This window comes from Bacillus rossius (assembly GCF_032445375.1).
Source record: "Bacillus rossius redtenbacheri isolate Brsri chromosome 9 unlocalized genomic scaffold, Brsri_v3 Brsri_v3_scf9_2, whole genome shotgun sequence".
In the NCBI taxonomy this organism is placed as follows: Eukaryota; Metazoa; Arthropoda; class Insecta; order Phasmatodea; family Bacillidae; genus Bacillus; species Bacillus rossius.
The window spans coordinates 34380772-34394602 of NW_026962013.1; the positions used below are offsets into that span (position 1 = coordinate 34380772).

At 42.6% G+C, this 13831-nt stretch overlaps 1 protein-coding gene across 2 annotated transcripts in view; it reads right to left on the reverse strand.

Moving 5' to 3' along the window:
• The window catches only part of LOC134542827 (uncharacterized), a 99999-nt gene extending 88064 nt beyond the window's left edge, over positions 1-11935 (reverse strand). The window contains exons 1-2 of one of the 2 annotated variants that reach the window (XM_063387389.1): positions 11853-11935; positions 2772-3159 (exon numbers count right to left, since the gene is read on the reverse strand). In XM_063387389.1, the coding sequence (XP_063243459.1) occupies positions 2772-3134 (363 nt within the window). In that variant the 5' untranslated portion in view covers positions 3135-3159; positions 11853-11935. The remainder of the gene's footprint in view (positions 1-2771; positions 3160-11852) is intronic. The other variant, XM_063387388.1, reaches the window with a different exon arrangement.
• Positions 11936-13831: the final 1896 nt, after the last annotated feature.

The window sequence follows — 13831 nt, forward strand, 5'->3', positions numbered from 1 at the left end:
AAGTACGGTAAAGTAAATTTATAATTTTTGTTATAAAAAAAATTAGGGAAAAGAAACAAACGCAACTTTAAAAGTACCTTCTTGAGAAAATTAGAACGATCGTTCTAATTTTGCGATGGTGCGGCTATCTCTAGTATTTTTGCAGCAAAAATGTTATCGATGGTTGCCAAACGTACGCTAGAATGCGTTGAAACCAGTTCCTAGCCTGGCGCAGGGCTCCTGAACTGGTTCTGTAATACATTTGAATATATATACTGTATAGAAGTCACCAGCCCAGGTTAAAATTTCTAATACGGTTTTGAGGTAGTTGGTTAATTCACCGCCGCAATCGCCACCATCTCTAGGGCATCGACTTGTGGTGGTCCCTAGCGGACAAGTGTCAAACTCTTCACCCCTACCCCCTCCCGTTTAACGAACTTGAACTGCAGTGAATGATTGGTGGGGGGTGCGGGTAATGACAGCGGGCGACAGTGCTGCTCTCTAACGTGTAAATAACAACTAAGACGATACAGGGCGTTACAGCAGCGCACTGCAGCGGTGAAGTTCCCAAGCTGCTCATCATACGCTCCTGAAAAACGTAGAGTGAATCCTATCCACTCGCGACTTCTATACAGTATATATATTCAAAGGTAATACGGCCCGCGAGGGATTATTCGTCGCCCCAGCCCTGAGTCTTGTGACACCGGCCCCGGAGTGCGAGAGACTCACCAACGGGCAGATTACTACAGATTTGTGTGAACATCCGGTTTAAAACTCTGTAAAATCGTGCAAACGTAATACCTCTTGCATATAAGTTTTTTTTCCTTCTTCTTTCTAATTCTGACCGCGAAGTTGCACTAGCGAGCGGTGAACTTTGGAATCGTTCGGGGACTGACAGGAGGTCAATGGATCGCAAGCTTCCCGTTGACCCCGGTCAAGGCTGGGCGCTATTTTCGGGCGACCTTTCTGCTGTCCTCGAAGCAGGGGAAGACATGTCTTATCGCCAGTGCAAGAGCACGGGACATAACTGACAGTTTAAAAACGGCGCCGGCCCTCAACGGTCGTTATTATTCGCGGTAATCTCGAAAAATCACTTTAATAAGAGTTGCCGCATCAAGCTTGGTTCAAGCTTGATTGTTATGACCTTGATTATTTTGACACACACTTGCATTTGCACGCTTGCAATGTGCTTGAACGAGGCTAGACAAGTTAACTTGTCACAGAGAACTTCATTGAAGCTTTATGTACGCTTGATTAAAGTTTGTGTCAGCTTGAATGCAGCTTGTTGTATCAAGCTTGCTGACAAGCTGGACATGTATGTCTCGCGCTTGGATTGCAGTACAGAGTAAATGGCGAATACTGTTGCCAAATCGATACTACCCGGCTTATTTTGTATACCATCATTATATATTTTTTATGTGTATCTTAACTCTCGGTATACGACAGTTGGTAGTAGTAATGACTAGAGACCCGGAAAATTCGCGGGTTCATTTCGTGTTATGCTAAAATTAAAATAATTATACCTTAGTGCTGCTTCTGTCATTGGTTCAATGTTAATCTGGAGGACTGAGGGCCAATTAGAGACCCTCACTCATAGAAGTGTCGAATCACAGGCCACCCAGTCGAGACGACTCACAAGTCAGCAGCCAATGAACAGTTGGCATTTGCCCGAGTGTGTAGAGGATATTGGAGTCTATCCTGGAGGTCATTGAACCCGCGAATTTTCCGGGTCTCTAGTAATGACGTGAATGGAACATAAGTCACATGGAACGGAAATGTGAAACAACCACGGTGCTGCCATCTGTGGCGGATGGCGTAAACATAAAATCACAAAGTGTTGAATTAATTTTAATCAGATTAGCAGTATTTCAATAAAATTCCTTGTCTAAAATCGGGTCCATAGCCAGGTTTTAGAATTTTATCAAATCTTTTTAGCTTTTGTCGTATCCTTGTCATTACCTATATGGTTTAAAATTTTGGCTGCAAATGGAACGATTCGATATAAAGAATTCTAGCTGTGGGTGCGGAAACTACGTGTGATTGGCGTTCAGAAATGTAGTTGAAAACATAGTTTGCGTAGCCTATATTTATTATGCTCGTCATAATTTTAAACAAGTCTACCTTTAAATTTCGTGTCCGAATTTCTTAATAACCTAAAAACGCATTTGCAACGCGAGAACACATGAATTGTCTCGTTACCGTGGTAGATTTTGCAATTCTCTGGGGAGTTCTTAAAAACTAGCTCACATTTATTTTTAATATTTTTTTAACATAAAATAGTGTGTTACTGCAGATACAAGTAAAAAAAGAAACGGGATCTTTCAATTCCTTAATATGCATTGCGCAATTAAATAAAACGCTGCCTCAGGATCAGAAAAATACCTACATATTACAAATTACTGTAAGGTTTATTACTGCATCCTTCCTCTCATGTTGAAATAGTAGCCAACAAAAAGAAAAAAAAAGTAAAGAAGAAACTACGCAGTCTAGTGGAATGTCAGAAATGTCCACATCCCACTCATTTCCAAGATGATAATATGACACAAAAACTATGCAAGTATGCAAAAATAACTATTTTTTTAAACGACAATAATACTATATTTCGTTTGAAAATTTTTAAGTGCAAAATTCATCAGAAGGACTCTTACAGCGGTCTCTGGTAAATGGGGGTGGGTTACACTAGATGTAAAACAACTGCCCAAAAAAATTTCTTTGCTGCGTCACTGAAATTAGGGAATTCATACCTTTCTTAAAAACAAAAAAATTAAAAAAAATCAGTTTTAGAAACCCACCTCGTGTTTCACGCTCTTCTCGGCTCGCGTGACGACGCCCAGCATGTTGGCGCCCGCGATCCTGGGCCGGGGTCCGTCGTCCTCGAGGAAGGCGACGACGGCTATCCTCTGGGCCAGCATCTCCTCCCAGAGGCCACGCAGATCCTTCAAGCTCGCCGAGTCACTGATCATGTCGAGGCACCTGGAGAGCGGTTCGTTTCTTATGAAGTGCACCTCCATGAAGTCAAGTAGCTCCTCCTCGCGGTCCTCGGGAACGTCCTGGATGACGAAGGACGGCACCTTGCCATCCACCGGCTTCCTGCCGACCGCTCGCCGCCACACCTTGGGGTGCGGCACTGAGTCGGGTCTCTTCCAGCTGGTCATCGTCCTCCTGAGCTGCTGCTTCTACCTGCACACAGGGAGCAGTTATACAAGGACATGTCTTCATGGGCCACTCTCTCTACCTGCACACAGGGAGCAGTTATACTAGGACACGACTTCATAGGCCACTCTCTCTACCTGCACACAGAGAGCAGTTATACAAGGACACGTCTTCAGGGGCCTCTCTCTACCTGTACACAGAGAACAGTTATACGAGGACACGGCTTCATGGGCCACTCTCTCTACCTGCACACAGAGAGCAGTTATACAAGGACACGTCTTCATGGGCCACTCTCTCTACCTGCACACAGGGAGCAGTTATACAAGGACACGACTTCATGGGCCACTCTCTCTACCTGCACACAGGGAGCAGTTATACAAGGACACGTCATCACGGGCCACTCTCTCTACCTGCACACAGGGAGCAGTTATACAAGGACACGTCTTCATGGGCCACTCTCTCTACCTGCACACAGGGAGCAGTTATACAAGGACACGTCTTCATGGGCCACTCTCTCTACCTGCACACAGGGAGCAGTTATACAAGGACACGTCTTCATGGGCCACTCTCTCTACCTGCACACAGGGAGCAGTTATACAAGGACACGTCTTCATGGGCCACTCTCTCTACCTGCACACAGGGAGCAGTTATACAAGGACACGACTTCATGGGCCACTCTCTCTACCTGCACACAGGGAGCAGTTATACAAGGACACGTCTTCATGGACCACTCTCTCTACCTGCACACAGGGAGCAGTTATACAAGGACACGTCTTCATGGGCCACTCTCTCTACCTGCACACAGGGAGCAGTTATACAAGGACACGTCTTCATGGGCCACTCTCTCTACCTGCACACAGGGAGCAGTTATACTAGGACACGTCTTCATGGGCCACTCTCTCTACCTGCACACAGGGAGCAGTTATACAAGGACACGTCTTCAGGGGCCTCTCTCTACCTGTACACAGAGAGCAGTTATACAAGGACACGTCTTCAGGGGCCACTCTCTCTACCTGCACACAGAGAGCAGTTATTCAAGGACACGTCTTCATGGGCCACTGTCTCTACCTGCACACAGAGAGCAGTTATACAAGGACACGTCTTCAGGGGCCTCTCTCTACCTGTACACAGAGAGCAGTTATACAAGGACACGGCTTCATGGGCCACTCTCTCTACCTGCACACAGAGAGCAGTTATACAAGGACACGTCTTCAGGGGCCACTCTCTCTACCTGCACACAGAGAGCAATTATACAAGGACACATCTTCATGGGCCACTCTCTCTACCTGCACACAGAGAGCAGTTATACAAGGACACGACTTCATGGGCATCACTCTCTACCTGCACACAGAGAGTAATTATACAAGGACACATCTTCATGGGCCACTCTCTCAACCAGCACACAGAGAGCAGTTATACAAGGACTTGACTTCATGGGCCACTCTCTCTACCTGCACACAGAGAGCAGTTATACAAGGACATGTCTTCAGGGGCCTCTCTCTACCTGTACACAGAGAGCAGTTATACAAGGACACGGCTTCATGGGCCACTCTCTCTACCTGCACACAGAGAGCAGTTATACAAGGACACGTCTTCAGGGGCCACTCTCTCTACCTGCACACAGAGAGCAGTTATACAAGGACACGTCTTCAGGGGCCTCTCTCTACCTGTACACAGAGAGCAGTTATACAAGGACACTGCTTCATGGGCCACTATCTCTACCTGCATACAGAGAGCATTTATACAAGGACACGTCTTCATGGGCCACTCTCTCTACCTGCACACAGGGAGCAGTTATACAAGGACACGTCTTCATAGGCCACTCTCTCTACCTGCACACAGAGAGCAGTTATACAAGGACACGTCTTCAGGGGCCACTCTCTCTACCTGCACACAGAGAGCAATTATACAAGGACACATCTTCATGGGCCACTCTCTCTACCTGCACACAGAGAGCAGTTATACAAGTACACGTCTTCATGGGTCACTCTCTCTCTCTACCTGCACGCAGAGAGCAGTTATACAAGGACACGGCTTCATGGGCCACTCTCTCTACCTGCACACAGAGAGCATTTATACAAGGACACGTCTTCATGGGCCACTCTCTCTACCTGCACACAGAGAGCAGTTATACAAGGACACATCTTCAGGGGCATCTCTCTCTACCTGCACACAGAGAGTAATTATACAAGGACACATCTTCATGGGCCACTCTCTCTACCAGCACAGAGAGCAGTTATACAATTACTTGACTTCATGGGCCACTCTCTCTACCTGCACACAGGGAGCAGTTATACTAGGACACGTCTTCATGGGCCAATCTCTCTACCTGCACACAGGGAGCAGTTATACAAGGACACGACTTCATGGGCCACTCTCTCTACCTGCACACAGGCAGCAGTTATACAAGGACACGTCTTCATAGGCCACTCTCTCTACCTGCACTGAGTCGGGTCTCTTCCAGCTGGTCATCGTCCTCCTGGGCTGCTGCTTCTACCTGCACACAGGGAGCAGTTATACAAGGACATGTCTTCATTGGCCACTCTCTCTACCTGCACACAGGGAGCAGTTATACTAGGACACGTCTTCATGGGCCACTCTCTCTACCTGCACACAGGGAGCAGTTATACAAGGACACGACTTCATGGGCCACTCTCTCTACCTGCACACAGGGAGCAGTTATACAAGGACACGACTTCATGGGCAACTCTCTCTACCTGCACACAGGGAGCAGTTATACAAGGACACGTCTTCATAGGCCACTCTCTCTACCTGCACACAGAGAGCAGTTATACAAGGACACGTCTTCAGGGGCCTCTCTCTACCTGTACACAGAGAGCAGTTATACAAGGACACGGCTTCATGGGCCACTCTCTCTACCTGCACACAGAGAGCAGTTATACAAGGACACGTCTTCAGGGGCCACTCTCTCTACCTGCACACAGAGAGCAGTTATACAAGGACACGTCTTCAGGGGCCTCTCTCTACCTGTACACAGAGAGCAGTTATACAAGGACACGGCTTCATGGGCCACTCTCTCTACCTGCATACAGAGAGCATTTATACAAGGACACGTCTTCATGGGCCACTCTCTCTTTCTGCACACAGAGAGCAATTATACAAGGACACATCTTCATGGGCCACTCTCTCTACCTGCACACAGAGAGCAGTTATACAAGGACACGACTTCATGGGCATCTCTCTCTACCTGCACACAGAGAGTAATTATACAAGGACACATCTTCATGGGCCACTCTCTCTACCAGCACACAGAGAGCAGTTATACAAGGACTTGACTTCATGGGCCACTCTCTCTACCTGCACACAGAGAGCAGTTATACAAGGACATGTCTTCAGGGGCCTCTCTCTACCTGTACACAGAGAGCAGTTATACAAGGACACGGCTTCATGGGCCACTCTCTCTACCTGCACACAGAGAGCAGTTATTCAAGGACACGTCATCACGGGCCACTCTCTCTACCTGCACACAGAGAGCAGTTATACAAGGACACGTCTTCATGGGCCACTCTCTCTACCTGCACACAGAGAGCATTTATACAAGGTCACGTCTTCATGGGCCACTCTCTCTACCTGCACACAGAGAGCATTTATACAAGGACACGTCTTCATGGGCCACTCTCTCTACCTGCACACAGAGAGCAGTTATACAAGGACACGGCTTCATGGGCCACTCTCTCTACCTGCACACAGAGAGCAGTTATACAAGGACACGTCATCACGGGCCACTCTCTCTACCTGCACACAGGGAGCAGTTATACAAGGACACGTCTTCATGGGCCACTCTCTCTACCTACACACAGAGAGCAGTTATACAAGTACACGTTTTCATGGGTCACTCTCTCTCTCTCTACCTGCACACAGAGAGCAGTTATACAAGGACACGGCTTCATGGGCCACTCTCTACCTGCACACAGAGAGCATTTATACAAGGACACGTCTTCATGGGCCACTCTCTCTACCTGCACACAGAGAGCAGTTATACAAGGACACATCTTCATGGGCCACTCTCTCTACCTGCACACAGAGAGCAGTTATACAAGGACACGACTTCATGGGCATCTCTCTCTACCTGCACACAGAGAGTAATTATACAAGGACACATCTTCATGGGCCACTCTCTCTACCAGCACACAGAGAGCAGTTATACAAGGACTTGACTTCATGGGCCACTCTCTCTACCTGCACACAGAGAGCAGTTATACAAGGACATGTCTTCAGGGGCCTCTCTCTACCTGTACACAGAGAGCAGTTATACAAGGACACGGCTTCATGGGCAACTCTCTCTACCTGCACACAGGGAGCAGTTATACAAGGACACGTCTTCAGGGACCACTCTCAACCTGTACACAGAGAGCAGTTATACAAGGACACGTCTTCATGGGCCATTCTCTGTACCTGCACACAGGGAGCATTTATACAAGGATACGTCTTCAGGGACCACTCTCTACCTGTACACAGAGAGCAGTTATTCAAGGACACGTCTTCATGGGCCACTCTCTCTACCTGCACACAGAGAGCAGTTATACAAGAACACGTCTTCATGGGCCACTCTCTCTACCTGCACACAGGGAGCAGTTATTCAAGGACACATCTTCATGGGCCACTCTGTCTACCTGCAGAACCTTACACGTAGAGGACAGTTATACAAGGACACATTGTCCTCCTGGGCTACTGTCTCTACTTACAGAACCTTGCATGCAGTAAACATTACTCGTCAATATCTTCACAACTTTGTCTGTGAGAGGTGCTGATATTCACACATAAAGATGGTTGCAGCATTGACTTCCTCTCCACAGGTTGTGGGTAAATAGTTGCAACTCTGCGTGCTGGCACATTATAGGACTGACAAACTATTATGTCTTTGTGCTTTTGTTGGGAGTTTTTGAGAATATTTTAACTTGCAGCACACAGTTTTTTGAAATAAAAATTATGCAGCGAGGGGGAATAGTGGTAAGACACTTATCTGGTATTCTGGGAAACAAGGGCTCGAGTCCAAGTCTATCATCCAGATGGTTTCTACCCACTTCCCGACATCAATCCAGGCAAATACTGTGGTTTCTTGGTTCCTTCCCCAATATCCCCGTTCCAAGTATTTGTGTTACTGCTTTATTTTTCACTCGTCAAAATGAAGAAAAAAAATCTCGATAACACACACACATATATGTATATTATTTTGAGTAGGGCATCATTTCATATATATATAGAAATGATAATTAGGTATATTATTTTTAGCCATTTTTTAATTTTAAAAAATGTCATATAAGCGAAAATTTCTTACAGCTCATCTTTTAAATATTTATCAAGACAACAGTTGATATTTTATCTCGAATATTTAAATGTATAGAATTATCAAGAAGTTTACCTTTGTCCTTCTAAATCGTTGGTTATTAAAGTTTTTGAGGTCGGAGGCGCTTTTACAATTCAATAAATATCACCACAAACAAATTTCTGAGAAATATGTTATAACAATTAAGGCAAATAATACAAGAAAAAAAAATTAACCAGAAATAAAATGGCACATACTATCAACAGTACAAAGCGATGACAGTTCCGTACCGAACTAAATCATTGTTCGTCAAAACCTGTAAATTCGTTCAAGTAACACGTTAATAATGAAGTGTTAACAAAAATGGAAATCTTATGGGTGCATCAGTATGTCCTGGCACCTGAGTCATCCTGCCGCCGACAGGTCATGCACATCAACTGCACGTGGTGTAGAGTAGAGTGGGCTGTGAACAGCAACCTGTAATAATTTAACAGGTATGTGAAAGCAGCAGCAGCAGCAGCAGAAGCAGCAGCAGCAACAGCAACATGTCAAGAGAAATAGAAATAACAATTATTGTGAAACAGCAGAAATATACCTTGCTTCTTTTCCCATACAGCTACTATTTAAGTTGTGTAATATCAAGTATCACTATGTCGTACTGCAACTGGTAGCCTGTAAATGGAATGGACTATAGTGGTAAGGGCGCAGCCAGGGGGGGGGGCGTTAGGGGTTATAACCCCCCCCCCCCTTTTTTAGCCATGATTTTTTTTCTTATCTGAAAGCAGGTTAGCTAAAGCCTGGGTGTCTTACTGCTATCACCGGCCACTACACTGGAGGGGAAGAGTAAGCGAGCCCTACCGCTTCTCCTTCCCTTCCCCTACCCCTGTCACGAGTAGAAGTTATAAGGTTGTGACGCCGTGACGGGTCCCAAGCTTTCAAATATCTTACACCTATTGTATTTAACCAGCGCGGTAATTATAAGCAGGTGGTGACTGGGTAATTCTTCAAGCTATAGCTAATTGTTCCCAGGAATAGGCCAGTTCTGCCGAAACCCAACCATTTTTATTCCTTTTTTTTTTTTTTTGTATTGTCGAGCTTCGAGCATGATTTATGATTTTGAGTGGACGTGGACAAGGCACTTGGATTGATTAAAATATCTTTAATTAATTTCTTACTTCATCACTCAAACAATTTTTTTATTAAAAAATTAATAATATTTTAACCATTACAATATTTAAATTTAAGTACCGAAAACTGCTCAAATAGCACTATTTTATACCTTAAAATCCAAATTTTTCCGGGGGAGGACACCCGGACCCCCCGCATTAATAGGGGGGCACCATGCTTCTTAACCCCCCCCCCTCCCCCAAACACAAATCCTGGCTACGCTACTGGTGGTAAATAATTGTATGTCCTGCTACTGGTGCCGGTCTGTGCTGTCGGTGGTGGTGTTCGCCATCTTGGATTGTGACATCACGGTGGCCATCTTCAATGACCTTGATATTGACCTTGACATTTGTCCTTGACTTTAACTCCAGCCGCCATCTTGGATGGAGTCACGTACGCCCTATTTAGTCCCGCAATTTTGAATTATGGCGTAATGTTCGACATTTTGGTTTTCTATAACTTTCCGCTATTTTGAATTCCTCTATTTTGAATTATGACTTCACTGTTGAAATTTTCGTCACGTCCTCCGTCTTTAACACCCAAAATTATTATCAGAAAAAATCGGGAAAAATATTAATTTGTAAAATATTATTTAATTACAATGTTAATATAATTTTAATAAAAATTGCACTTACATATTGGAGCTTGGAGTCCTTGGTTTAAACCCGGTGAGGGCAAAATAAAAATGCTGATAGGTCCTTCCTTCCACGATAAATACCAACCACAATGTTACCAATTTGAAAAATTCAAACCCCGAGGTTGGTAAAAAATGGGTAAAGGGGGGGGGGGGTGGTTGTGTTTTTAAAACAAAAACAAAAACTAACACTTCAAATTCAATTATAATTAGAAGTTATAAACAAAAAAAAACTTGCTTCTAGAGTTAACGCATTGCTTATTTTCGAGTTTATTAAAATTCGTGTTTTAATGGAGGTAAAAACAGGGAAGGTCTTTATTTGTTAACAAAACTCGTAACTCCCGAAACTTAGTAAGTATGGCGCAAATTAATGGTAAAACTAATAAACTATTAAATTATTTTATATCTTATTGGCTAGGTTCCGCCCCTAAGAGCGGTAAACGAGATCAGTTTGTTTTAAATAAACTTTAAAAAAAATTCATTTTTCAGAATCAACTATATCTAAGAGTTAGAAATTAAGAATGAACATTGAGTATAAAGAGTTACAGGTAGTATTATTTAAGTTTTCCGGATTTCGTCTTTTAAGTGTGTGAAAAAGGGAGTAAGTTATTTTATATCATAAAAATTAATATCATCTAGCAAACAATACAAGATGTAAAGATGTAACTATCTTTGTGAAATAACGTAAATAATTATTACGTAGAGTACTTTTACCATTTTTTGTTATTCCACCCAGTGACATGGAAGCACGTTAGTTTTGATAGCAATAAAACATACTTCCAAACAAATTAAGATGAAGGTAAGATACTGAGCAAGAATAACGTATACAATTATTATTTAATGTTATGTTTTAACCTTTACCATTTTTCTATATTCGTCGGAAAAAAAGAGGTACAAAGGCGGTCAATTTTTTTTAATCATGAAAGTCGTATCTCTGTGGATAATTCGTATCTCTGAAGCTAATCGAGCAGGATGTAAGTTATGTGGTATGATTTATAAACATGCCAAATCTACCAACTTTGTTTTTTTTTTTTTTAGAATTCCAGCTCATGCACGAGGGGCATAGATGCTGTCTCGTGACTCAGTTGAACGAATATAGTTCATACTTTCAATATCTACCGTTTTAAGTACACTTCAAGAGAAGCAAACTAATGTCAATAAAACAAAACCATCCCTATCATTTAGTAGAAATAAGACCTTGACCTTTGGTGGGAGCAATTTCAACAATATATTTAATATTAGTAGGAACTGTCGGATTTTTTCCACAAATATCAAAATCTACTTAAATATTAGGAGTATTAATAACAATTATAACTCGAAGAGCTTGCATCACATATGCCAGCGAACAACAACAGTTCCCATTGCAACACACGTAATCCAGGTTCGGACCCGAACGCTTGTAAATTCCAATCAAGTGATAACATCTAATAAACTCCTTGCGTTCTCACTGAAATTATAACCTAGATTCTGCACACAATTGAGAGAGGTAACGGGCAACGTCCCGTCGCTTGGGACTCCACGTGCTCGCGGTTCGATGCCCGGTTCTGGCGGTCGCGCCGCGAAGCTATCCAAGCAAGTCACTGGCCTGGGCGAACACAGCTCCACCATCACTGCGCGCACGCCGAGACTGACCTGCAGGGCTTCCCAGCCAGCTGTTCGCTCGTGAAGTGCGGGCGGCACTGGATCTCTGTCCGAATATCTTCTCCTTGTGATCTGGCGTCCAGAGGCGCTTATCTCTGTTTACGCCGTGCCACAGCAGTATGACGCAAGTGTGAAACAGAAAAAAAATATATATATATATCAAGAAGGCAGCTGATGGTAAAAACAGAATTTGTTTTTAAAAATAGTGTTTTGATAAGCTAAAGAATATTTCAAATTCGGCTGTTCGTGCACATCGGAAGCAGAAACTCGGACAGACTAATTTTTTTAATTTGTGTGTGTGTATTTTTTTAAATATTTGTTTCATACTTGACGCCTACCTGGAGCCCAATTCCGAAACGCCCACAGCGAGTAGGCTGTAGGCGTGAATGTTGTCCGGTTTCCCGCCTGCGGGGTGTGTCTACAACCAGAGCGTCATTTTACAAGTTCCCCAGTTGCGAGGCTATGCCACTTATAGGCAGTGCCTGCGGATGGTTCCATTTGACCAGTGATCGTAGCCTCGGGCACAGGAGCTCGGAAAATGACGAACTGTTGTCATGAGCGACTAGGTACGGTAAACTCCCGCCTGTGGCTGGTCGGTATTTGAGAACATCACAGGCGGGAGAACACGTCATCGCTGCCGCGATATATATATATATATATATATATATATATATATATATATATATATATATATATATATATATAAGGTGTTCTTGTTCATTGGGTTCAAATCTCGTCACAGGAATATAATTTTTTTTTATATGAATGAATGTTACAAGTCAAGATTTATAGCGTATAAGTCACGTCTAGTCAAAGAGGGTAAAATAATACACTGAAAAAGACCATTTTGCATTTGTTTGCAAACTGTTATTTTAATTTCATAAAATACAGGTCGCCTCGGTGACTTATTTTGAGACGTAATTTTATCAAAGCCCCATAGGTTACAATGCACTTTCATTTATTTCAGAAATAATCTCCAACAACCTTATGTTATCATATCCTTTTTTTATGTGGTTAACCATCAATTGCGTGTCGTGTATGATTAAAACCTCCAAGTTTTGTTGGGAGTCTATGGTTCCGTATGTAAATAAGGTCCCCAGAAAATTGTTTTGTTACTATGTAAAGAATTTCCAATTTCCTAAAGAATAAACGAAGGGTCTAAAATGAAAAGAAAAAAAAATTGCATTTTTTCATCACTGACTCATAGGTAACACATGGCATGGAAAAAAAATAATTTTTATGTGTTTTTTTCATGCAAGGTTTTTAATAATTTGTTAAATAATTTTTTAATATGTCAAGAAAGGGTTTTGATACAGAAATGAACACAGAAATACATCGGCCCTACAAAACGAATTTAACATAACTAAATTTTTATTTAATGCTTTTAACCTGATAATCAAGTCGTACAAACATTGATTTTAAACCCATAAATCACATTATTTCGTGCAAACTCCAAATCATTAAAAAAAGAACTGTTTTGTAGTAATAACGAAATTTAGCAATTAATCAATTGTCTACTGGTAATCGCATAACATATCTTTTATCTCGTAACTAAATGTTAGGCAGTGATGCTGCCTATGTCAAAAATTATTTTATGACTTTCGCATTAATGATTCAAGTTGCTACAATATATACTACTAAATAAAATAACACAGTCTTGCAATATAAACTAATGCCTAAGTAGACTTAGGTGTAAGTTAAATTTATTAAGGTTATTGTGATAATACTAAGTATCTCAGAACACTGAAACTTTAGTTTAAATATTTTTCAGTGTTTGTTTATATGTCTTTCAATTGTAATAATCTCTAGAGTTTATTTCTCAGAGCAGTAGCAATTTCTCTATGTTTTAATGGTTGGAAAAGATATGTGATTAAGAGAAGGTGATTTGTCTATGGATCGGCGGACCTTTTAAATGGAAAAATTTAGGCATTGTTGAAAATTTGGCGATATAATTTTGGAGAGAACAATGA